Genomic DNA, 23,902 nt, shown 5'->3' on the forward strand with positions numbered 1-23,902 from the left:
CAAACTCTTGTTGTATAATTAACGAAACGTGTAGCGCGCTACTAGTTTTGAGCCATTGCCGAGCCGCGCCGTGGCTTAATCCTCTTCACAATTTTTGTGTGACTACCGAATCGAATCGAGAATCTTGACCACTACTGGTTAGGGTGAGCACTTAGCCCATCAACCGGTTGACGCGCGGCACGGCAGTGATCTTCTTCGTTGATTATACAAGGAGCCGGCACGGCGGATCTTACGGACTAGCGGGTGAGTAATAGTAGAAGTAGAAAAAAGCGAATATTTACCCCACATACCTTGCGGGAACCCTACGGCATCTAGCCCGTGGGGTAACCCGAACGGGGCCAGCGACGTCATTGGCATTCCGGGCGGCAGAGGCCCGTGGGGGTGACCGTGGTGCGGATGGTGCGACCCGCCGTACCCGTGCGGACCGTGCGGACCCAGGTCCGTGGACTTGAGAAAGCCGGCCATCAGGGCCTCGGTCGAGTGCAGCGCCACGGTGCTAATTTTTTGGTGGTGGTGCTGCGACGGCGAGGATTGCTCCGGAAGCCGACCGGGATGGTCGAGGAAGGCCGACTCGGAGGGCACAGGACTTCCGGTGGAGCTGGAAAGAAAAGAGAAAATGATCATCAGAACAATTGTTTGGTTTCAAGCTTAATAAATGGGGTTCCGGAACTTGTTTGGATTCCGGAAATCAAGGTTTTCGAATGATAATATTAGCAATTGTTTGGGACCAGCTGGAATCAGCCAAAACCATTAAAAAATTCTTCACTTCTACTCCAAAACCCACCTCGATCACCTCATCTCCCAATTCACTTCACAACTATGCCGACTTACAGATATCGGGCACCCTGATCACCACCAGCAGATCTCGATCTCGCAACTCTTGAAGCGCGCTTTACGGTACGCCACCACCGAGTGCGAAAAATTAAACTTTTCACCAATCGGCAGAGGAGGATCGCCGACAAGAAGAAACCTTCCCGAACAAAAGAGCACATAATTTTACGCCTCCGTGCTACCGAATAGAGGCTCTGCCTTCATGCATGATCGGTACACGAACGAGAAAGAGCCATTCTTTGAAGGCCTCCGAGAGCGAGGATACCGGTACACTGGAAAGAACAATGAGCAGCCTAATTTCGATCCTCGGACGACGACGACGACGATCCAGGATCGGATTATCCCTCGGGCCAGGACTCCAGGACTGTTGTTTGTTTTCAGTATGCATGTTAACCGAAGCTCCCTCAAAAACGGGGCGATCCCCGACCCGACTCGGGAACCGGGATAGCCGGCGGAGGGCAAGGAGGTCGACAAACATGCGTGTAACGATAATAAGTGATTGAAAAGCTGGTGAGTGGCAGTTTGTTTGGGTATATTGGGTTTTGAGGATTTCTGTTTTTGTTTCGGGAGTTGCGGATCAAAGGACCGGGGTTCGAACGGCGAAGAAGTGAGAATGTGATAAACTGAAGAGACAAACCTAGTCGAGATAGCAGCAGCAGCCTCAACCGCAAACAAGAAATGGCAGCCCAGGCAGGATAGCAGAGAGACAAGGTGAACGGACAGCGACATAAATAATCCATTAAAAGGCACCGAAAATTTATAGAATATTTGTCACTATTTTTCCCTTCTCCACCGGACCCCGGTCCAGGCAGACTGGCAGGCAGGCGGGCAGACCCGAGAACCGGACCGAGCGCGCGGGGAAAAAGCATTCCTAAGCCTCAATAATCATCAGCTTCAGCTGATATATGTGAGCAATTGTGGTTATAGATTTTTAATATTCCATCTAATATCTACACGAGCCTTTTGTGCTCATTTCTTTTTTCGGGAACTTAAGCCAGGCGTCCCCGGACCGCATCTCTCCCGGCTCATAAAGTCCCGTCAGAGAGACTTAATGCTTCGGCAGTTTTCCCTTTACTTTTTTGTCGGTATATCGGTTTTTCTAAAAATTTCTCCGACCTACCAACCTAACAATGCAGAACAAGTGAGTTTATTTCATAATTTAGAACGACCCTGGCTGCCCTTTTTCCGCAGGAAACCCACTCAGACATTCCGGCAGGGAAAGCGTGAGAATCAGACGCTCTAGTTGGAATCGATATTCGATGCGGTGTCGATCATAAGCTCCCTTGTGACGAGCTAACAGATTGGAGACCAATTGGCGTGTAAATATTTGGATTGGATTAGTCTCGTTGGGGGAGCTGGGCGTGAGAAAACGAATCTTGGGACAACTCAACTATCTTTTGTTTGAATCATATTGAATAAAGTGAGTTTAACGTCCCCAGCGAACTTAACCCCTTCCCGCCCAGAGCAAAATCGAGATTTTTTACGTTTTTCACTATTACTCGTAATTGGATCGACTAAATTGGATGCAATTTTAATAGTTATAAGCTAACATTCTTTATAAACTAATTCAGGTTGAACCAGGTTGAAAAAATGCATGGTTGTAGAGAAATTTAATTTAGAATACAAAAATTAGTGGTGCTCTGGAGTAACCATGGGCGTTAGAGGGTTAAAATATTATCTTTCTTCTTAAAAAAAACTCACTATTATTATCTGATGAAATCATAGAAGATTTTTCCACTAATTATTGAGAGTCCCTCTAGCCTGTTTTGAAGTGCTAACGCTGGCACTAAACGCTCAATTTAAAAACTCTCAATTCACAAGCAACAGAGTGAAAAACTTCGAGAGTCGATTTATTTGCCCAAAAAAAACCAAAACCCCTCGTTTACCACTCGTGTACCGCGAAAGTGTTTGATCTGATCTGATCAGATTAGGCTAAATTAATTTAATTTTCAGCCTGTATTAATGACCAAGGCTGCTTGTTCTTGCGGTCTTCCAGCGATTACCGGCGGCTCTCTTGACTTGCATTGCGGCTCGCGAGCGCTCTGTCCGAGGCAGGCCTGCACGGGAATCGTTTATCTTTCTCACCTTCGATATCTGATTCAAATTACATCGATTTAAATACATTCGGACGGATTGGGGAGGATTGATTAAGTGATTATCCGCGCGTTTGCTGCGCTGCCTCTTTCTTGAAGCGCGCGCGCAAGGGCGTTCCGGGAGGAGACGTCTCCGGGGCGGCAGAAGTTATGATAAAGTGAGGCGCCGCCGCCGGGATCAAGATTTATGATGGGCCGCCGCCGCGCTGAGTCAGCACGACGATCTACCCAATTCAAACGGCCTCCGGGAGCACCCGGGTGTGATGAGTGAAAAATGATACCCTGGTGAAGGTGATTGATTTATCCACGCAGAGCCATCACTCTGGCAACACTGGCTGGTATTTGCCAGGTACGCCCCAGGAAAATCACACACTCATTATTACGGTCGTGATCCTTTGCCAAAATTGTCAACCGGCATGTGGTCACAAAAAGATAAGTCGGAACGTGAGGGTTCCGGATTTTCGTCCTACGTGTACGCCCTTTTCTCTGCAACGCTGTACCTGCCCATCCTAGACCACCCGGCAACAGCCGATGATCGTTTTCTTCCTTACAACCGCCGGCCAACGACCGATCTGGTCAAGGATTTCCTCGCCCACTTGAGGCAACGCGCAATCAAAATCATATCTCGACGCGCAAAGCAATTTCGCCCCCTTGATCACCTGAAGTTCCACATTGTAGCGCGCACAGACGTCCACACCGAGGTCATCAACGAGGAGTTGCGCTAGACAAACAAACGATCGTTGATTTGTTTGCTCAACTTCGTGTGTGCGTGTGTATGGAGTGCGGAGAAGAACAACCACTTGACGGAGAGGCACGCGTGGTGGGCCAGGTAAAGGGCCACTTGAGCTCTCGGCACTGATTCGGCGAACCTGCTCTGGAGGAAGCAATTGTTGTTGTCCGTTTGATCGCTTCTTCTTGATTACACGATCAACAGCGACCCACCTGCAATAGCTGAGTGATTAGAACACTCGCGTTTGCGTTTACGCCAACCTGTTTTTAAATGCAGATCATGAAGTTCTGTAGGATTTATAGGTCAAAATTGTGGGTCAACCAAGAAGAATTGAGAATGTAAAGTTGCCGTAGACTCTTCCAACTGTTTCGGAATGAAAATGTATTTCCAAAAAACTTTACGAATAACAGAACTTTCTCTAAAAAAACAAAACATCTCCATTTCCGAACAAGCCCAACAGTGATAACGAAGCTTTTACAACCTCCCGATTAGAAAACAAATTGAACAAGCATCAAAACCCTTTTTTATAACCCAACTTTCGCTGCGTTTTTATGACTCATCACCGTGTACTGTTTCTGACTCGAACGCCAACGTCTTAATCGGTCCTGCCACACCTGCCTGGCTGCCTACCTCTGCCGCAGATCAATCAGCTAGATACAAACGGCTCAAATTTCCAAACGAGCCGACCGATCGCGCTGCGCTTACGGGTGTAATTTATGTTTGTTTCTGGTAATGAGGTGTGAAAAGTAATAAATATGATCTTTTCGGGGTAGCTATAACTTTTTTTTCCCTTTCGGTTGGTTTAGCCTGTTTTGTTTTATGCTCAGGTTCTGAACATTAATCGCGCCTAATCGATTAGGTAGGCGCCCCCGGAGCCCGTTAGCCGTCTGTGACGAGCCCGGGCCATCCGATCAAGGTGATTAATCGTTCTCCGGGGGCTTAGCCCCGGCGTGGTGAAATTGGGTTGGAATGCACCACATTTTACTTCTGGGTTTGCTGCTCCTACTACTGTTTCGTATTCAACTAATTCGACGCGATCGCCTCGACTCAGGCCGGCTGCTGCCTTTCCAAAAGCCCACTCGTTTTAATTGAATTATACACGCAGTTTGAAATGAACTTGATTCCAATTTGGAATCTTGATTTTCTCCGCGCGTCCCGCATCCCTGCCTTAGGGATCGCGAGCGATCGAGCCATTTCTGGCTGCTGCCTGACAGCCAGCTCAGTCAGAGTGCCAGGAGTCAGCGCGAACAAACGACCTCGAATCCGTAACGAATCAATAAAATATTCATGAAACATTTTTTTTCTTCCTGTGCTTCTCGAATTCCAAAATTATCAAAGTTGTTTGGCTTTGCCCGCACGATCGCAACCCCTGCGTTCCTTCAAATTCTAGATTCGTCCGAGGTCAGGGTTGAATCCAACGGAATGCCCTTTTAAGATGTTCAGTGATTACGTCCAAAACTAACGTCTACAGGTGTCAACAGATTTGCGAAAAACGACTGGAAGTTCCACCCTGTCTCATATTTCAGGGAAGTTTGACAATTTACAAACTACGCACCAAAACCTCACCAACCCATCCAATAGTTGCCGATTGACCCCGCATAGATCGATCGGCAGCCTCTCCGATACGCCAGCTTGGAAAAGTTGAACCCACACCACAACAACGCAACGCGTCTATCAATCGCGCTTTATCTACAACCAGTCTTGGTGTGGCCGCGGCCTTTGAGACTTCAAACGGCGAGGACGACAACCTGATCGTCGACACGGGGTGTCGGAAGAAATCACCCCGAAAACTCCTTCCAATCACAGACAATTAGATGCAGAATTTAAAAAAAATGCAACCCTGAAGATGACTCTTTAGATGGTGAAGTGCGTAGGTCAAGATTGTCGACAGTCTTTTTAAAGTGCACAGTTCAGCATCTCTTCGGCCATAGGGTTGATCACTATTGCGCAACTAGCCGCAGTGCCCTGCTATTGATCGGCACCTTGTAAAAGTGCGATCCCGTGTAGGCCTGGTTCTGATAAGTGCCGCGCCAAAATCAATCATACGCGCAAGCATGTCAATCATAACCAAAAACGTTACTTAATCCACCTTTAGGTGGTTGGTGCCTTCCTCATATTCATAAAGTCAATACATTCAGTAAAAATAGCGACATTCCCCCTTAACATGTTTAACAAATCAACTTTATTACTCATTTCTTTTGATATGGTTTGCAGACTATCAATATTTCTGGCTCATCGGCAAGGTCTGATAAAAAAAACCTATCCAACGATAGTTCGCATGGAAGATTCAGACAATATTTTTATCACAATATCTGAAATCAAACCTCTAAAAAGTGTATAAATAACACTTAAGTGCCAATAACTTTTAGTAGGGTTGTCAGATCCTTGATGTTTTAGGCTCATTTGAAAGGTCTTTCGATTATCTAACTAACGATGGGTCGCATGATAGACCCGGACATTATTTTTACTGAAATATCTGAGATCCGGCCTCCAAAAAGTGTATAAATAACACTTAAGTGCCAATAACTTTTGATAGGATTGTCAGATCCTTGATGTTTTAGGCTCATTTGAAAGGTCTTTCGATTATCTAACTAACGATGGGTCGCATGATAGACCCGGACATCATTTTCATTGAAATATCTGAGATCCGGCCTCCAAAAAGTGTATAAATAACACTTAAGTGCTAATAACTTTTGATAGGATTGTCAGATCCTTGATGTTTTAGGCTCATTTGAAAGGTCTTTCGATTATCTAACTAACGATGGGTCGCATGATGGACCCGGACATCATTTTTACTGAAATATCTGAGATCCGGCCTCCAAAAAGTGTATAAATAATACTTAAGTGCCAATAACTTTTAATAGGGTTGTCAGATCCTTGATGTTTTAGGTTCATTTGAAAGGTCTTTCGATTATCTAACTAACGATGGGTCGCATGATAGACCCGGACATCATTTTCATTGAAATATCTGAGATCCGGCCTCCAAAAAGTGTATAAATAACACTTAAGTGCTAATAACTTTTGATAGGATTGTCAGATCCTTGATGTTTTAGGCTCATTTGAAAGGTATTTCGATTATCTAACTAACAATGGGTCGCATGATAGACCCGGACATCATTTTTACTGAAATATCTGAGATCCGGCCTCCAAAAAGTGTATAAATAACACTTAAGTGCCAATAACTTTTGATAGGATTGTCAGATCCTTGATGTTTTAGGCTCATTTGAAAGGTCTTTCGATTGTCTAACTAACGATGGGTCGCATGATGGACCCGGACATCATTTTTACTGAAATATCTGAGATCCGGCCTCCAAAAAGTGTATAAATAACACTTAAGTGTCAATAACTTTTGATAGGATTGTCAGATCCTTGATGTTTTAGGCTCATTTGAAAGGTATTTCGATTATCTAACTAACGATGGGGCCGCATGATGGACCCGGACATCATTTTTACTGAAATATCTGAGATCCGGCCTCCAAAAAGTGTATAAATAACACTTAAGTGCTAATAACTTTTGATAGGATTGTCAGATCCTTGATGTTTTAGGCTCATTGGAAAGGTCTTTTTAATACCTTTCTGAAAATGTATAACATGACAGGGTTTCTTACAAAAACCACCCTTTTACAATCTTCCGGACATACGCCAAAATCGTTTTTAGCATAACTTTTGAAGTACTTTACTAAACTTCATAATTTTCAATAGGGACTTATGGGACCCCAAGACGAATCGAATGAGACCAAAACGGTCCAAATCGGTTAAGCCAGTGCTGAGATAATCGAGTGCATATTTTTTGGTGCACAGACCCACATCCCTACACACACACACACACACAGACATTTGCTCAGAATTTGATTCTGAGTCGATAGGTATACGTGAAGGTGAATCTACGAGGTCAAATTAAGAAGTTCATTTTTCGAGTGATTTTATAGCCTTTCCTCAGTAAGGTGAGGAAGGCAAAACCGGATCCAACGATTCGAATCGAGTCCGGTAGCAGTGAGAACCGGGGTTTTCTGTTGTGCGAACATTTGATTTAAAGCATTTCTGTTTGCATAAACAACTCGTAAAATGGAACGAATTAATGGGATGTACCGTAGAGAACGGTTTCGTGGCGGCAGGTTTTTGTGGTTGTCGGGCTGAACCAGTTTGGATGTTTTTTTTTTATTTTGCCCGAGCGAAAAATATTTCACACACCATACCGGTATTGAGTTGTCGTAATCAAAGGTGACAAAATCAATCATTAGCGAGGTTGAAACCCAGGACATCAGGTGCGTTTCTAGGAAAAAAGCATTGTAGTAATAGTGCAGTATCACATGATCTGTCTTTTCCAGCAAACCCTCAAAACACCTTTGTGAACAAAATAAATGTCGCAGCAGTTACTCCCGTACTCGGTTACGTTTACCAAAAGTTTTAATTAATGACATTTTCATTTCAGCCAAGCGAAGGCCACCTCTGGAACTGGTTCGCAATAATTTCGAGCAGTTGCCTTCTTTCAATCCCGCTCCGGAGAGCTCAAACGTGAGGGCGCATGTCAGTCGCAAAATTCCATCCAAGCAGGCAAGCAACGCCGACGACGACGATATGACGGGCAGCGCTTTTCATCACCTTGACACACTGGCAAAAGAGCCGCCCAAAATAACATGCCGTCCACACGGCCTACTACTCCGGGGGCAAAAGTGCATTCAGCCATCCGCGGTGCACTACGGCGACCGGTGCAGTGCGCAGGAGCAGCAGCCGTTAATAAATTCAATTAAAAGACTGTCAGTTTGGGTCGGCGGCCAGCGCGGTCCGTGGTGAATTTTTTGGCAGCTTCCTATTCCCGCGGACAGAAGTGAGAGCCCCCCACCGGGGCGGCCCAGCGGGGTTCAATCGGGACCCGCGCGGCTCAGAGAAAGAAGACGACAGAGTTGGCGGCTCGCAGAGCCAAGATGCGGTGAGCTGCTGTTAAATCGTTAGAATATGCAAAGAAGGTGCTACCACTTTTTTCGTTGTGGCCGTTTTGGGCTGGAATCTCCCGGCACTGGAGGGAAGACTGCAGGTTGTGCAGGGTGACGGTCGCGGCCGCGGACAAAAATTAGCTCGAAGGCGATAAAAAATTTGTATCTACCGAATCTTGATAGTCGTTGATTATTTTTACGATTATTTTTATCGCTCTGTCTCTGTCCTGCCCGGTCGGGATCGGTGGGGCTCGTTTGGTCTCCCTGCCGGGCGGTATCCGCGCCTTTGTGGTCATCGATTTCGACGGATTTTGGGGAATTTGGGAGCTACCCATTTTTACCCGCCTCGCCGAGATGTTTGTGGCTGGTAGCATATAATAAAAATATCCAATTATGCCATTTCGAAGACGGTCAGCGAGCGCGGTTGGTGAATTTCTAATTTCCTCCCGCCACCGGCTTCTGGATGTTGGATTTTATGTCATTAGAGCTTCACACCTCGCGCGCGCGTACCCTTTTGCCGGGGGTTCGTTAAGCTCCTAGGTGCTGCGTACCCTCGTTGTGGGCTCCCGGCAGAAGCCTCGCTGTCATAAAAAAATATTCGTCCTAGCCGTCCGTCCATCCGTCCCTCGGCGTGCAATAAAAGTATGAATACAGTAGCGTATAATATCGTCATATTTTTCTTAATTTATTTCTCGTTTTTATTATTATTTATGTAGACAGAGAGCTTTTCCCTGCCCCAACCCCTCTGGACATCGCGCCCTACCGGCATTCCCCGGAACTTGGCAGAATATTTTGATATCGCCAAGAAAAGGCAGAAAAAGAATTCTTCGTGGCTCCCCCCGACTTTGGCAGAGAGAAACCAGTTTGAAATTATAATAATAATAACAATATTTTTCATATATAGATATTTATAATATTTTCTTCCTTCTTTCACCCTCTTTCCGCACCGCCACTGACCGGTCAGCCGCCCAACGCACGAAGAGGTCTTTGAAAATCACCGCACACAACAGCCGCCGCCGCGCCGTCACACTCACCGCGCGATCTTCCTTGATTACTGTCAAGCACCTCGTCGGAGTCATCCAAGTCGGCCTGGCCACAGCTACCAGCGCGCGCTGTATTATCTGTTTTCGTTGGCCTTTCAGCTCAGCGTATGACTTACCGCGATGTGACAGCTCCCGCCGCCGCCGCTGTGACGAGGGGTCCAACGGTGGTGGTGTTTTTATTGTTGTGAGATTCTAGCCTGAAATTTGAATGCTTTTCCGCCCGGAAGCTTAGAAATTCCTCAACCTGGAACAAACTTCCAACTCCGGAACTTCTAAATTCATTTGGGAACTTTCCCGCCCAAACCAGCGACGAACCCCTCGTCTGTAGATGTCGCTTCTTCGGTTGCGTTAATTGAGGTTGGGGCTCGAGTCTTGCGCTCGCGAGTGCGGCTTGGTCCGATTAAATTGGATGACAAGCGAGAAGCGGCGGCAACCTCTTTGTGGCCGTTCCGAAAATCCCGAAAAACGCAGCTCGTGGACTCGCGGTAGTCACCGTCCCGGAACAATTGTTTGTTTAAGGTCAAACACTTTTTTACGGCTTTGCCGGGAGTCGGACACCACAATGCCGGACGGCAAGAAAAATATCTAATAATTAAGATTAATTTAAATGCAATTGATCATCTGCGGGGTGCGCATGCACACATTCTTTTGGGGGGGGACCCCGAGCCGGGCTGGGAAGCTACCCTGGAAAGGTGAACATTCGCGGGCTAGGAGGTAGCCGCTCGGCCAACGAACGGGACACAGCAGCAGTATAGGAGAGAAAAAAAGAGTGAAAGAATAAATAAAAATAAAAATAAATAAATATTTATGATCTCGAGCAGCTACTGAGGATTATAATTAATTATGTAGCTCTTGCCTTTATGATTCAGATTCATTTCTTTCGGCCACGAGCTTGGCAGCTTGACCGAAAAAAGGAGATCTGGTGAGGCCATTGAACAATTTTGTTCGGAGATCCGTTCACCGTTTCGCCTCGGTCTCAATTTTTGGCAACGGACCCACAGCCAAATTAATGAACCATGTAAAATTTAATCAATTCATTCAAATTTTAATTTTTCGACCATTCCCGGGGTGCTACCGAGTAAGAGAGATGTTTCCAACAAATCGAACAAAAAGTTTCTCATCATCCCGGGGCCCCCAAATTTAATTATTAATATTTTTTTATGACGATGTGAAACGCTCTGCGTCATCTTCGTCATCTTGCACCTTGGCTGGTAGCCGCCATTTTAGCCGAGCCCTCATGCTCATTTGCTCTCTAACGCTCACGCCAAGAGAGGTGTAATTAAAGCTAATGACGCAGCAACGCGCAGCAAAAACGAGGAGGAAGCAAGCACTCAAAAAGTACTTCCCTTAACTTTTTCTTCTCGTACGTGAAGCCGACGCCGCGTTTTTCTGTGTGTTTCTCTGTATTGCCCGTTTTCTGGGGAGGGTTCTCACACGAAGAGACCGCCGCCACGGTAGCTCAACTGTTGAAAATTGGCCCTCTTCATCAAGGGGTCTTAGCGCGAGGGGTCTGTTCGAGGAACAACGAGAGAAATCGCAATGGCGGACAAACGCTGCACACGATTGTGATGGCGTTTTGGTAGAGCAGAGTAGTTTGTTTGAGTCGAAGCCAAGCGTTTGACAGATGTTCACCTTAAATATACTTTGTTTTGATTCAGCGTATCAATTAGAACAATGCTAAAAGTGAGCATCTGTCAAACGAGTTGGATTCGACTGCTTAAACATTCGAGCTTCGAAAAATATCTCTGAAGGATTGAATAAATCTGGCAACCCGGTGACCCGCTTTAAAAGGGTCACTCTGAATGGGTTACTCTCCCCGTCGTCAATCTTTACCAAAATCGAGGTCGCTCGAGTGAGGTCCCGAAAAGCAAAACTTGCGGCGCTCCGCGGTCGTGAATTTGCTTCGAAACACGAATCTTTATGAGTGCTTAAGTGCTCTTTATCAAAAATATATATATTTATATATATACGAAAAATTTGGGAGTAGAAAAAGAGGAGAGCGGGAATCAAACCCATCACCACGTCAACCGTTGGAGTTGGTCGTCGTGGAGTACCTCCGGTAGAGTTTTGGATTCTCGGACATTTTTATTGTTGTTCTGTTCATATTCATGAGAGGGGGCTATGCGATAAAATCGCACTCTCATTTTTTATTATAGTATAGTGTGCGTACCCCTCGGCGAGTTCAGTACAAATAGCCAAGACTTGGCGTTGACAAACAACCGATCGATTTCCTCCTGGTTAGTCCGCCAACTAATCAACGAAAGGAAGGAGGGACGGCGAGGTCAGAATCTTTTTACGGCCACAATTTTATGGCGAGCAGAGTTCTTAATTTTTCACGATTCACGATCGCTAAGTGCGTCGCGGAGATAAACGTCGCGCCACCCTGTTCCAGGGACTTCGCTCGATCTCTGGGCAGAAGTTGGGAGAAGAGAGTGCGCCAGCGAGAATCGTAAAAATATCAATAATTGGAATATGAGTCGTCGACGTTCCCCTCACGATGTCCAGTTCTAGTCGATCCATCACTTCAGCCTCAGCAGCAGCAGCACATGAAAGCACACACATTTGCCTACGGTATAATATGTTAAAACACTTATGGAACAACATCATTATTATTCCATTTTTCTGCTGGCTCACGCTTATCTTTATGCATAATTATGTCATTTGAGACACGATACTGAAATGGAAATATTTGTTTCGAACTTCTTTCGGGCTTCCACCGTACGTCCTCTTTCTTTGAGCCGAGGTTTGGGGCTCCGGTTCTGACCGCCGGTCGTGGACAATTTATAAGACATTAGGCAGCGAGTTCAATCGTCGTTCCAGCATGTGTTTCTTCTGAGGCCCCACTCCATCACACTTCTTTGGGAGATGCGGTTCGTCGCCGCCGCCGCCACGACGACGAGTCACCGGAATTATTGACGCCAACTGTCAATACAGATACACACACGGAGATGGCCTGGTTGGACGGAAACCCTTTCGAGGCCAGGTTTTCCAGAAATGTATGTGATTGTCGAATTTCGCTTAGATCAGTTGAGACCACCAGCTTGTATCATGGATCATGCTCGCTCAAATCCATCGAAATCTAGAAACACCCGATATCAGCTGATATCCGCCAAAGGGTCACCTCCGGCAGCAACATTCCTGCGGAAGACGACTAGACTCTACTATCTCGCGCGGGCGCTCAGAACCCATGAAGATAAACTCTCATAGTGCGGCGGCAGCGGCGTCCGTTAGTCGGCAACTCGCCAAAGTGCGAAACTTTGACCGATAACCGAAAAACGCGGCGGTCCCCGTCGGTCGAAATGGATTTTGGAGCTTTTATGTTTTCGCGAGATCCACTCTAACGGAGACGGTCAAAAGAAGACACCAAGAAGCACCGAAGATAGTGGCACGAGTCAAGAAATGGAATCAATTTTTCTTCTTCGCCGGGATCGGGGGACTCTAACCGCGGAATGCTTATGGATTTCTGGCGAAGAACTGCGGAAAACTAAATCACTCCAACGACCTACCGTCGGACGGCTAGCACGAGTCAAGCTTTTAGCGCACCCTCTGCAGATGGCCTGAACATTCAAGCAATTTGTAGTTCTTTAAGATCCGCGAATAAGATAGCACGCGGCACGGCACAGGTTGAGGACACGCCTAACTCGTTCGCGAAGGGGGGAATCTCCTTAGAACATTTGTCAAATCCGCATTCTGGCGGCTTGGCTTAGCTTAGCGTCTCTCTGGCTCTTTTTTTTGTCAGGTGGTATGTCCAGTTGCTGGTTGAGCCACGTTTTACAATCATGTTCAACAGATTCGGGCCAAACAACAACGGCAAGAAGAGGGCAAGAGGCGATGAGCCAGGTTGTCGCCTGGAGGCTAAGTGGGCACACAAAAAAGTGTCGCCAAAGTGTTGCCGTTTGGTGGTTGGCATTCGATGGAGCGGATGGGGTTGTCTTTTGAAAATTTAAATTGAAGATCGAAAACCAACCGTAAAAAAAGGACGTCAGCGGGATTTCGTGCTTGCCGTTTCATTAGGGCACATAACTTTTTTAGGCTAGAGTGTGTCCCTTTCACACCTTATGTAAACTGTCATTTGAGTGAAAGGGATAAACTATTGTTTACAAAAGTTATGTGCCCTTTTGAAATATTAGGCTCCATTTGATCCCGAGATCATTGACATTGCTTTTAAAGTATCAGCCACAAGTGTCAGGTGTGCTTAGAAAAAAACTGATTCCCAAAGAAGTCGCGAGGAACAACATTTTATAAAAGGTTCTTGGTGACCACCCTAGCCCCGCTGAACCTGCTTCCTTCCAGCTTTGTCCTATTCCGCCGTTCCGTCATCGTCATCGCTCGCGCCAGAGTGTCCCCAACCGCGCTGGTCTCTTTAGTGGCTATTAATCGTTCGCTGATCGGCTGTCTAATGGATATATTTATTTTTGTTCATCCTCTCTGTCCACAGTCTTCCTCGATTTGCCACAACAAAAGCAGCAGAAAAAAGCTTCAACTTCTCGAGAGCTTTTTACTCGAATCACTCACTTCCACTTCACTCTCTTTATCAAAAATCATAAAAATAGACATCGTTGGTGGCTTTTCGGTTTGCGGCTTCTCCAGTGCTCAGCGATCGGTCAGCTTTTGCCCGGGCCCGTGTGGTGTACCAGGCCCGGCGAAGAAATGTCACAAGGGGTGTAAGTATCTCTTCGAGATGATTTTTAAGTGTTTCTGGCCTTAAGTGGTCGAGCGGCACCCCGTCTCGCAAATACCTCTTCCTCTTCTCCCTGACTCGCTTCGATACCAATTATTGACTGGATGTCAAAATATCACACGAAAATTGAAGTTTCCTCCACTTCCTTCCTGGGACCCTTCCTGAAGACATCAACGTGGTTTGACCCGACCCACCTCCGCGTGTGCGCGTTCCGAAAATGAGACCTGTCACTCTGCCCACCTCTTACCCGCCCGCGTCCCCACAGGATTCTGACTCAACCGACTCGACGACGATCTGTCGGGGTTGCGTGATGTCAATATGCTCGCTTTTTTTCTGGGGCCATTAATGGATTTCAAATATTTCGAATCGGGAGAAGCTGCATAGATAACAATTGCGTTTGATGGGTCCAGTCACTGGTTGTGTGGATTTGTTGTTTTTCACCTTTTGTCGTTCGTTTCAGCTTTTTTTTCTCTGGTTCGTTTTTATTTCAGAAAGAAGTGGAAATGTCACTCACGTTTCTCGACATCAACAACAAACACACGATTGTGACCTTTTCCAGCCAGTTCCAGTTTGACGTATTGGCACAAAAGAGATGGTTTCAGGTTTTTAACAGAAAATTACTCAATTTGATCCCATTCGAAAAACCTACACCCTGTCACATTTGAATCGAGGTCGAAAAACCAACTAATCTAACGATCACCTTTTCTCCTCGAACCCTGAATGCAAAAGGACAACTCGTCTAGAACTTCTTGTCAAGGTCCTTGCCGAGGATCGTATCGCAAGATATGATCTACCCATTCAGAGCTAGGGCAGCGAGAGGGAAAAGTGGATGCCGAAAAGTGAGGCTAATAGCTCTGACACCTTTTCGATGGGTTTCGGGTTGTTGGAAAACGAGAGCATCTCGAATTTCAAAACAGCAACCGAAGCAACAAATCGGAGCATGGAATTTCATGTCACGTGTGTTGAAGGTAAAAGTTATGAAACGCCTAGAAATCGTAGCATGCATTGTTATTTAATATTTTCGAATTATTTGTCTTGGATTAGCTTATAAAATGTACTTTCACGAAATATTCACTGTTCAAAGTATTGGAAAATAAAAAAAATCAAATCAAATCAAATTATTCGCTCTACAGCATTGCCTTGGCGTTCTCGATTGCGAGATTCCGAAACTAAGTGTCCGAAGGCTTGATTGTTGAGGCAATTGCAAACCTCTTTTTACACCTTAGCTTCCATCTACCCCGGGATTCGAACTGACGACCTTTGGATTGTTAGTCCAACTGCCTACTAGCGACTCCACCGAGACAGCACCCAGGGAGACGACTCCTGCACCTGGACTGAGCTAACGACCTAACCTTTTTAGGTTAGACCGAGGCCAACATTTACTTTCCGTCCGACGGAAGGCGTGATTAGACAAATCTCGTCTCGAAAAATGCCACCGGGACCTTCTGGGATCAAACCCAGGCCGACTGGGTGAGAGGCAACCACGCTTACCCCTACACCACAGGTCCCGGCAAATAAAATAACTGTTTAAAACTTCTAAACTTAAAGAACTCTTTTGGCTACATTTTTGTACCAAAACATATTCCCGAGGATTCTACCGAGTAAAATACTTTCTCACTTTATCTACTTTAATACAGATAAAAAACATATGCAAGATTGCAAGCGCAGTTGAAATTGAATCTAAAAATACCTCGCTATAAATAGCCTGGGCGACTGATAGAATTCATCCAATAAGAGATGAGAAGAATTGAAAGCATTCCCATTAGAAATGAGAACACACGAAGAATTCGAACAACAATGCCAAAGGTCGTTACCACTCGCCTAGGGTGGCTCCTCAGACCATTCACCTTCCCAAAAAAACCGTCCAACTCCAAGCGAAACTTACTTGAGGATACCGTGGAGATTTTCCCTTAATACTCTTAAAAAAGTGGAGCATCAACACTTCCCGTCTTCCAATTCCCTTTTGCTTGTCCCTGGTGCGCGGTGGAGATGGGAGCGGCCGGCAATGGACGGCTGCCATGGTGGTGAGAATCTGGTTCAGGTGGAATTGGTTCTATTCCCAATTATCGATTCCTAGGCAACTTGGGCTTAGACAATCATCACACCACATGTCGAAAATCCAGTCTGCAATCCGCTAAAATCACCGTCTCCTAGCGAAGCGAAGCGATAAAAAACATATGTTATCTGCATTTTAATCAAAGAATATTTTGCACGGAATTTAACATTGCTTAAAGTATAACAGTGTTTTGATACATTAAACCATCGAACTGAATAATAAATGTTTTGTTGATTCAATTATGCCTAATTTTTCTGCATTTTAGGAAGACGAGCAATTGTATTCGACTTGAAAGAGTATCCTATTAATCTGAAAGAATCTCTATTCGATCTTAAAACATCTTCATAAAGCTGTTTTAGATTTTTTTTCTAGGTAAATGTTTTTGATTCAAGAAAGTATGTTAATGTTCTTAAAATTGTTATTTAGAAACACAAACTTCTCATGATCATACATGGAAATGTTTTCAAAGATTCCTCAAATTTAAATGCTTGATGAATCGATTTAAATTTTTACTTAGATTAATATGATTAAAGATTCCTTTTCAAATCTTTTGAACACCTTTCTGCTGGAGTATTTGTACTTTAAAAATAATTTTCCAGCATTTTTCAATAATTTTTTTCTGTTCGACGATACACGAAATAGTAGAAGACCATCTAATTTCATCGGGCATTTCACTTTTCAAGTATACAGCTTTTTAAAGCAGCTGTCCTGACTCTGAATGGGTAGATCAATAGAAATTGGGCAAACAAGTTTCTATTAAAAGTTTTGCAAAAAAAAAAATGTTTTCGGCAGTCATAATAGGAAAATCGATTACAGAAATTTCCTTTACATAGTCTTGTACATAAATTTTTAACTATTTCGTAAAACATCAATATAAATCAATTTGGAAACCATTAACCAACAATTAAACTTTTAGCATTTTTTTATAGATGAGTGCTCAAAAGACAATAATTTCTGTAATATAATAATATTTAACCCCAGTATTCTTTTTCACTTGAACATTATTCTAGCAAATTGAAATTTGCCAAAATTACAACGAAATTCTTTAGAATGCATAACATCAACTAAAAAAAACTTATTTCAAAGAAGTTGTTAACCATTAGTTAAGTGTATTTTTTAAGTAATACAAAAGAAATAATATTTTCAAAGGTCAACCGAGATTTATTAGAATTTAAAAGCTTCTTGTTAAAGATGAGCTCTATTTTTGAGGTTTTTTAACCTGCAAAAAATCAAGTTTACCATATTTCTACAGAGTGCTTTTTGCGAGGCGACCATTTTCAACGCGTCGTGATCGTGTCTCATTCAAAGCCTCAATACTGAATTGTGCTCAGGCGCGGTAAACATCAATCCGGTGGCAATACTGGTGCCCTAATTGGCAACCGGTCTGTCAAACATTGGTAAAACACATTTCCATCCCAAACAAAAGCCCACAACGGCGTCCAAACCCAGTTCAGCTTGGTCCAACAACAACGCGACTCAACCGTTTGCGACCCGTCAAGTTGTTTGAGGTCTCACCCCTCGTTGGACCCCCCCCCGCCCCCCGTTTCTGTAGTCCCTCCTAAAACGAAGTAACGAACTCGTGGTCTCGATCAATCTTGACAATGAGAGGCCCCTCACAGACGATTCGAAAAGTCGAGCGACCACGCAGCATTCCAAGCGATTTCGGGCCTGCTGCTCAACGATATTTTTTTATGAATGAACCTTCACTCTACTCTGGTTTGGAGCACCGATTGACGGGAGGAAAGGAGGAAATCAAAGTCATATAATTTTTGAAAAGTGTGAAACTAACCGACGGGTCCGAACCGGAGCGAACGGACGTCGAACGTCGATGGTCACACGGAACGGGGCCGGCAGTGATATCTGATTGATATTTCATTGATTGTACACTCAGTTGTTTGGAAAATGCTTTTGTTTTAATAACTTCAAAAATACCAAATGTTGGGAGAATTTTCACAGAAATTTGGAAATATTGATAAACATTTGATAAAAATAACATTTTTCAATCAAAATTCAAATCCACCATTTCTAGACAACGGAGTGTAAAGCTAAAATCAGTAGAAACCAGAACAGAGTTCTCCCCGAGTCAGGTATAGAGTCGAAGGTGTAATGTCTATTGTGAGTCACACGTTCCTCAAAAAGTTCGAGTCAAAGAGGGAACCTGAGGTAGACGAAGATCTTTCTAGCTTCGCTTCCCCGGGAACGTAATAAATATTTTACCAAAGCAAAGTCAAGAGACGGGGTTCTGAATCAAGAGGAAGTGGCTGAAGAATGTTTCTGAAAAACGGATCGTGGGGGCGCAGGTTTCGGGACTCTGACGTGATTGCCTCAATGAATATTCCGTACAACAATACGTTGCGAGTAGAAAGAATTGCCTATTGAATGGGTTTCTGACACTTTTTGGGAGTATTGTCCGGTGTGCGTGGACCGGGAAACGAGGGTTGTGAGAACTTTTTTCCAGATTTCGGGTTGAAGGAGGAAATATTTTAACAGGTGATCGTATCCTGCCCTGTATTGTTGGTGATGGGAAAATTTAACAAACTTTGGACAGCGGAAAAGGGATGTTTGTAAAAGTAAAGCAAACGAAAGTGGTGTAATTTAGCGAAGGAAGTTTCTTTGTCGTCAAGAGAGTTATAAAAAATCCCTTTTTAATTACGATCAACTTATCCCTTTCTATAAAGAACTAATGATAAGGAAATATATTTAATTTAGAAGAAAATTCTAGATAAGATCAGCAGATTAAACATATGTTTGTAGCAGTTTGTACAACTATACAATATATAGCAAAATAATAGTTTTATATCTTTCAGTAATCCTCAACTGAAATGTAACGTTAGGGAGATACTTGTGAAGTGCTCAAATTTAAATGAATGTCATAAATAACTGCCATATGAGGCAAACGAAAATCAATAAAATCAATCAAAAATCCAAATCAAAGATATTCCAAACATTTGTTTTCCACAATTATTTTTCATGAAAGTGGTTTTCAAACAATTACTGAATTAAAGAAATTTTATACAACAAATTTCAATGTTCATATTGCTGGCAACTACTTGAGACTGGAACAAATAATCAAAATGAGTATTTTAGGAATATCTGGATATTTTTATAATTATTTAAAAAAAGATATAAATGAACACAAATAAACTTATAATGCAAAACGTTTGATATTAAAGTACACAAAAAACAAATCAACGATCTTTACCATTTTAATGTCAAAATATATTTAGAAATGATACGTTGCAATGGAATGACTGAGAAAGAACACCTGAAAGTTTTTGCAACTTAGGAATTTTAATAAGTGTACTGAGACGAAAATAATTAATGTTATTATTGATTGTCAGCTAAAAGCATAAATGCAAATAGGCTGTTTACAACATTAAAAACCAAGGATAATCGAAAGTCAATAATTATAATGTTGATAGGCTCACTTGCAATTGAAATGTTTGATTCCTTCTATCTTCCTAAATTAAGGGTGCACGCCAACCTTTTGTCTTCTTATTCCAAAATTGTCAAATTTACGGACCCAATCCTGAAGTAATCTGATTGTAAAATTTGTTAAACTTTGTTGTGAATAATTTGGTAGGTAGTACTTAAGGAGATGAATAAGAAAATATATTTCGAAAGTTCTCGTAGTTTTGAGAATACTAAAATGTGTGTATCAGAAATCTAGTTGCAAAAGCTTTGGTCAATGTACCTTTAAAGCTTTGTAAGTGCATGAATTTGCAAAACTGAAGCCAGTTTTGATGAAAACATAAATATACTTAAATACTTATACAAGATAATTCTATAGAAAAACTTGCCCTTACGATTTATATTGACGACATAGCAGAAAAAAATCTAAATTTTCATATAGGACTGTAGTGGTATCAATTACGATTTCTAAAAAATAAAAAATTTCTCAAAAAAATCGAATTCCCGGCCGCTTCGAAATCCGGACACTTCATCTTGTTTTATCAATTATTTGGATATAAGTTCGCATTATGAATGTCAATGTTCGCATTATGAATGTCAAAACTGTGTTATTAAATGAATTCTTTCAAAAAACTTTCATTTAAGACCTATTTTGCATGCATTTTCTTGAAACTGACTGTTTATACTACGTCCTGATGATATTTCTACATTTCCAGCTTATTATATGATTTTTTGGCAGCTATAACAAAAATGATATGCTACTAAGTGTCCGGATTTCGAATCATGACGTTACATACACATAAATTTCGCCCATCAAACGAATAAGCTCTGAGTAGTAACTTTTAAAAATGTCCTATCTGCATCACAATCAAATGAGGTGGCCAAGAAAATGCAGTCTAGTACTGTAGTAGAGTGCAGATCTGATATTGATCGTTGCATGACAAAGCTAGTTTGGGAAAATGATGAAGTTTTTACTACACGGAGAAAAAAGAGTTCCTAAAATCGTGAACAAGCATTCATGAAAATGGGAACCACGAACAAAGTGTTAAAATTTCATGGTACGTTTTTCAAAATCGTACCATGGGATTTGAACACTTTGTTCGAGGTTCCCATTTTCATGAACACTTGTTCACGATTTTGGGAACTCTTTTTTCTCCGTGTAAGTCACGAACTTCATACTTCTGAGCCAAAGTAATTTTCAACAATTCGTCAGCTGTGTGCTATCTTGTGACATAGACCATTTTGGTCGAAAATGAGTTAATGATGACGTTTTGCTATACTTAACAAATGCTACAAGATGCTTTAACCCGATTTTGGAAACTCGCTTCCGTTTCCCGGATATCGCAATACACACTTGTGACATAGACCAATTTATCATCAAAACGATTGTGCACACTTGTGACACGTCATACATGTTATTGGAAAATGTGGAAAAAAAATCTTGTTTTTCACAAATTTATGTACTCACATACTTTCTAAAGGCAATGCAACCTTTTGTTTTTGAAAACATACTGATTAACATTCCAACGGCCAAGGCTCCAAAAAAGGTGGAACGGTAAATTCAACTCGCTGGTTCTCGGGCCTAACTCAACCAATCATTCTTCTTTCCAATGATTTGTTAGGATGTCTAGATGATTCTAGAACTTTGCAGAACTTAATTTGATCAAATCTGTAATTTTTGCGATCAAAAACATCCTTCCAACTTAACTACTTAGTATAAAAGTTTATATAACTCTGTAAATTACAACTTATTTAAGCTAAATTTTGCAAACTTTTAATTGAACTAAATGTCAATGTATTACCATAGAATTGCTTAATGAACATTTAGGAGTGGGTATAACACGAAAGGTGTACAAACTTTTTTTCGAAAGGTGTACAAACTTTTTTTGCACCCTTTTTGATTTCTGTAATAGTATTTGTTATATAACTTTTTATAGAAATCATCTTTTCATGAGCTTTTTGTAGCGAAATGTTCATGAGTTTCTGAACAAAACGTAGTACTAGGTTTCTGTCAAACTTTAAATTGTTAACATGTTTCATCACAAAAAGTGTATTGTGCCCAAGGGGTGTAAATACTTTTTTTACATACTGTAAATCTGAATCCTTACTTATTGAATCGTTTTTTGCTCCCGTCGGGAACTTACCACGTGGCTTAAAAATTAAGTAGATATCCAAAAAGATCACTCACCTCCCGATCGACGAATGCAGCTCTCCGAAGGAAAAAATCTTCACGACTGTTGATCACACGGTACAGATGATAATGATGACTAAAACAACAACAATTCTCACTAATCACACCGATCTTCCGTTCACGAATCACTTGGTGTCATTCACGACTACAACTCACCAGCTCACTGAACGATCTCTTACACAAACTCCAATTGTTGTCATCAAAGATCACTCTGGATCGTTTCTCACTCACTGCGATCGCGACGTGATCCTCATCTATTAGGTCTTCCTGCTCTATTGTTTACTTTATCCCAAGTGTCACGGTTAATAGATTTCGGACGCTGACAACCCTTTAACAATGTTGGGTTATCGATCGATGACACGTACTGGAAGATCCACTGCGGATTTAATCAGCTGTTCTCTCGCGACGTCGGAGCAAATCCGGTGTGACGTTTAAGCCGGATCAGCCGCGGCGGGACTCGTGTCAAGCTCGGTGCGCGGTCACGGACACTGTATTACTCGTGGTTTTCCAACTCTCGTACAAAACTGGCCTCGCGCGCGCGATACGCACTACACCTATTATTGTTATTAATTAAACAAACAACAATAAAAATTATAATTAATGTTAATCCGCTGTGCACATGTACTCCTTACGAATGTTTATATCTAACTAAGTAGAAAAACAAACCATACCTCATAACTTTTCAATGAAAGGTTCCAAGAGACGAGTTGTTCTCTCACGAATACTTTCTCAGCGCAAACCATCCAGTTGGCACTAACACTCTCTCAAACCCGTGCGTTCAGCTAGTTGTCTCGCTCGCTTCACAGCGTTCGAGCTAGCTCCCTCTCCCTTTTCTATTTAACCAACTTCTTGTTGATTCCAACGTTTTTGAGACCCGGTTTTGCCTGCTTTCGCGTTATGAGCATGTGTTGGTGTGTTGGCAAGAATTCAAGTCTTTTGTCTTGTCTTATTCTCTCAGCAAAGCTCGTGAGAGAGAGAGAGAGAAATTCGGGAGAGAGTTTCTTCGCTGAGCGATTTTGGGAGTGAAAATGATACGCGCGCACCTTTTCTCGTCCCGATGAGGAAAATCAATTTTGAGTAGAAGGGAGTTTGAACAAAAAGCGGGGCAAATGTAAGTAAAATTCAACGGGAAATGCTCAGGGGAAAGTTTTTTTTCAGGCTCTGCAATACTTTTCTGCCGGGAGTAGAAATTAGAAATTTGCTGCTTCTCGATAATTAGATTTTTCAATCGTTAATTGGAGGACAGCGTTTCGGAATTTCGTCAGAGGGAGAAAAATCAATAATTTCAATCCTGCAAATGCTGTGGAGGATGGCCCCGGGTTGGACAAAAGTGGTATGGGCCATGGGCAAACTTCAGGTAAAATTGAACCCAGATAGGTAAAAGGGATGGTTTCAGGGTACCTCACAGCGAATACTGTGAGCAATAAAATAGTGTCCCGAGTCGAGTTGAACTGCTGCTTCCACGCCCCTTGTGGTGAAAATATTGCGGACCGCAATCTGCCTAATGATCTGGACAAGGAAATTGCTCCTTTGCTAAACAACAACAATAGAAGGCGCAGAAAGTCAACGGGTGAAGTCAATCTGTAGTAAAAGTTTACAACTCAAAAATATTTTTTCTTAAACATACAGTCTTCCTTGAGAACGTTTAGCATTTCGGTTTAAAAGATGATTGAATGCCTAAAATTTTTGATTTCTGATTTAATGTAGAGTGACAATAAATAACTATTAATTTTCTTGTCCAATCTAATCTTATCAAACCCTAACGCAGCCAATCTTTCGAAGGGATCCTGAAGAAAGCCATAGGTTAGATTACACCTACCATTTCTTGTCATTTTTTTATTAATATTTGTAGTGCGCCATTGCATTAGAATGCATTGAAACATCGCTAACGTTAATGCGGCCAGGCCTATTGTGTAAAGTTTACCGCAGAGA

General features: G+C 42.8%; 1 protein-coding gene across 1 annotated transcript in view; it reads right to left on the minus strand.

Moving 5' to 3' along the window:
- LOC6038638 (homeotic protein ocelliless) overlaps positions 1-22,606 on the minus strand; it is a 35,346-nt gene extending 12,740 nt beyond the window's left edge. Inside the window, 2 exon segments of the mRNA XM_038248413.1 lie at positions 282-598; positions 21,968-22,606. Coding sequence (XP_038104341.1) covers positions 282-465 — 184 coding nt within the window. The 5' untranslated portion in view covers positions 466-598; positions 21,968-22,606.
- Positions 22,607-23,902: the final 1,296 nt, after the last annotated feature.

This window comes from Culex quinquefasciatus, chromosome 1 (assembly GCF_015732765.1).
Source record: "Culex quinquefasciatus strain JHB chromosome 1, VPISU_Cqui_1.0_pri_paternal, whole genome shotgun sequence".
Classification (NCBI taxonomy): Eukaryota; Metazoa; Arthropoda; class Insecta; order Diptera; family Culicidae; genus Culex; species Culex quinquefasciatus.